Here is a 2,685-nt window from a genome sequence, read left to right on the forward strand (position 1 = left end):
TCTTTCTTTCCACATGTGAGGGTTCAAATGTAAATTCCATCAGAAAAGGGAATAACTCTTACTTTACAAAATACACGTGAGAGTTAACAATTTGTAAGCTCACAGACACAGAGGAAGGCTCAGAAGCATGGGATACTGACATGACTTAGCAAAGTCATGTAGAGTGGGAATCAGGAAAAACGCAATGTCATGTTTATAGCTCACTGTTTTTTCAGTGAATTTACTCATCCCAGGTTGTGCTATGGGTGTTTGCAGGTCGCAAGTATGAAGTATCTGAGGAGACGGAATGCATTGTAGAGAAAGTAAGAAAGAATTGAAATAAATGTTGATGCAAAGAGTGCCCAGAGCATGCTCTACACTTAGTCACTGTTTTTGTACTATGAAATCTGACTACAATCCTTTCAAGGATAACAGGTGTCTCTTTTTATCCCTTTGTAGGGAATTCAGGCCCCAGGAAGGTGTTTTTCCTGAATGGATCACCTCACACCTCCCAACAATGTGACTGGATTTATTCTCTTGGGACTCATGAAGAATCCACACTTGCAGAAAATACTCTTTGTGGTCTTTTTGTTCATTTTTCTATTGACTGTGCTGGCCAATCTGCTCATTGTCATTGCCATCTCCCTCAGCCCCACACTTTCGGCTCCCATGTATTTCTTTCTCACTTACTTGTCCTTTATAGATGTATCCTACACCTCTGTGACCACCCCCAAAATGATCATCGACCTGCTGTACCAGAGGAGAACCATCTCCTTGGGCGGCTGCCTGACTCAGCTCTTCGTGGAACACTTTCTGGGAGAATCAGAGATCATCCTCCTCATTGTCATGGCCTATGATCGCTATGTAGCTATCTGTAAGCCCCTGCACTACACAACCATCATGCAACCAGGGCTCTGCCACCTCCTGGTGGTAGTGGCGTGGATAGGGGGGATCCTGCATGCCATGGTGCAGATCCTTTTCATGGTCAAATTGCCCTTCTGCGGTCCCAATGTGATTGACCACTTCATGTGTGATCTCTTCCCTCTGCTGAAACTTGCCTGCAGTGACACCTACATGCTGGGAATGGTGGTGGCAGCCAACAGTGGGGCCATGTGCTTACTCATTTTTTCCATGCTGCTCCTCTCCTACATAGTCATCCTGAGCTCCCTGAAATCCTATGGCTCCGAAGGTCGGCACAAAGCTCTCTCAACGTGTGGCTCCCACTTTACTGTAGTTGTGCTCTTTTTTTGTGCCTTGCATATTCACCTACATGCGTCCTGAAGTCACCTACCCTGTGGACAAGTTGGTGACTGTGTTCTTTGCAATCCTCACTCCCATGTTGAATCCTATCATTTACACAGTGAGAAACACAGAGGTGAAAAATGCCATGAGGAGTCTGTTGAAGAGGAGGATAACTTAGTCTGTTCCTAATGCCAAGGAAGGGATGGTTTATTTAATAGGGAGGATTCTATCTGTTGTACAGTGTGAAAGAGAATGGAAAATTTTGCAGATCAATAGTGTAAAAAAATTCCCATATTCTAACACTGATGAAGCACTTAACAGTGGCTAGGCCTTTTGATAGGTGCTTTTGATAGCTTTTAATGTACTTTATCAAAGCCACAGTGTTCACAGATTCAAAAGAAGAATAGAAAGAACAACTATAAATCCCTAGTTTGTTTATTCTAGAGTATTTTTTTCTCCAAAGTCTTATACTACTTTACTAAATTTTTCAGATTTGTTACTTGAATGAAATTTTTTACTCCATGAGACTTCTTTTTTTCTTCACCTATGGTAAAGTCAACAAGAGAGTAGAAATTCTTAAGTAGATATATCAGAGGGAGCAGTTGGGGAATAAAAGAATGACTCCTGATTTTTTTTTTTTTTAGCCCTATGAATGTACCAAAGCAAAGAGGACACCAACAAAAGGAAGAGACTAATTCACAACCTCTTTTTATTTGTTTTGTTTTTTTTTTTTTGACACAAAAATAAACTAGAAATCTTGAAATTATTCTCAATTTGGTCTTTTTATTTTTAAATGTTCTTATAAGTCACAATTTTTATCGTTTTTGTTTTGTTTGTTTTTTTACTATAAAGGAAACGTTTTCTTTTTCTTTACCAAGACTTGAACCATTTGAAGCAACAACAGTAAACATTGTTTTATTTAACCTCAACAAAAGGGCATATGGTTAAGTTCTAAAGGTTTTGCTCTGGAGGTTTGATACCTACATTATGTTACATGAACATGTTATTATTTGTCGGGCATATACACCTCAGGTGATTTATCCATGTGGAAAGCTGGTAATTTCAATATTCCCATCCTCATTTTTACAGAGAAACAAATAGGTAACAAGAGAGGCTTACTAAGTCACTTGCCTCAGGTCAAACGTATACGATTTATAGGTATAAAATTCAAGTTCAGGTCTTCCAGATCTCAGTCCTACTTTCTTTCAAATAAAACACAGTTGCCTGGAATATTTAGGTATATATATATATATATATATGTCTATATATATGTCTATATTATATATATATATGTCTATATATATATGTCTATATTATATATATATGTCTATATATATATGTCTATATTATATATATATGTCTATATTATTCTTTCAAATAAAACACAGTTGCCTGGAATATTTAGGCATATATATATATATATATATATATATATATATATACACATATTATATTTATGTCTAT

The 2,685-nt window shown here is 37.3% G+C and overlaps 1 protein-coding gene across 1 annotated transcript; it reads left to right on the forward strand.

Moving 5' to 3' along the window:
• The first annotated feature begins 471 nt into the window (after positions 1-471).
• LOC125078853 (olfactory receptor 140-like) lies at positions 472-1,399 on the forward strand. Its single transcript, XM_047692074.1, is given in 2 exon segments — positions 472-1,221; positions 1,223-1,399. Coding segments are annotated over 2 exon segments (927 nt in total).
• Positions 1,400-2,685: the final 1,286 nt, after the last annotated feature.

The sequence above is a fragment of the Lutra lutra genome, chromosome 10, assembly GCF_902655055.1.
Source record: "Lutra lutra chromosome 10, mLutLut1.2, whole genome shotgun sequence".
Classification (NCBI taxonomy): Eukaryota; Metazoa; Chordata; class Mammalia; order Carnivora; family Mustelidae; genus Lutra; species Lutra lutra.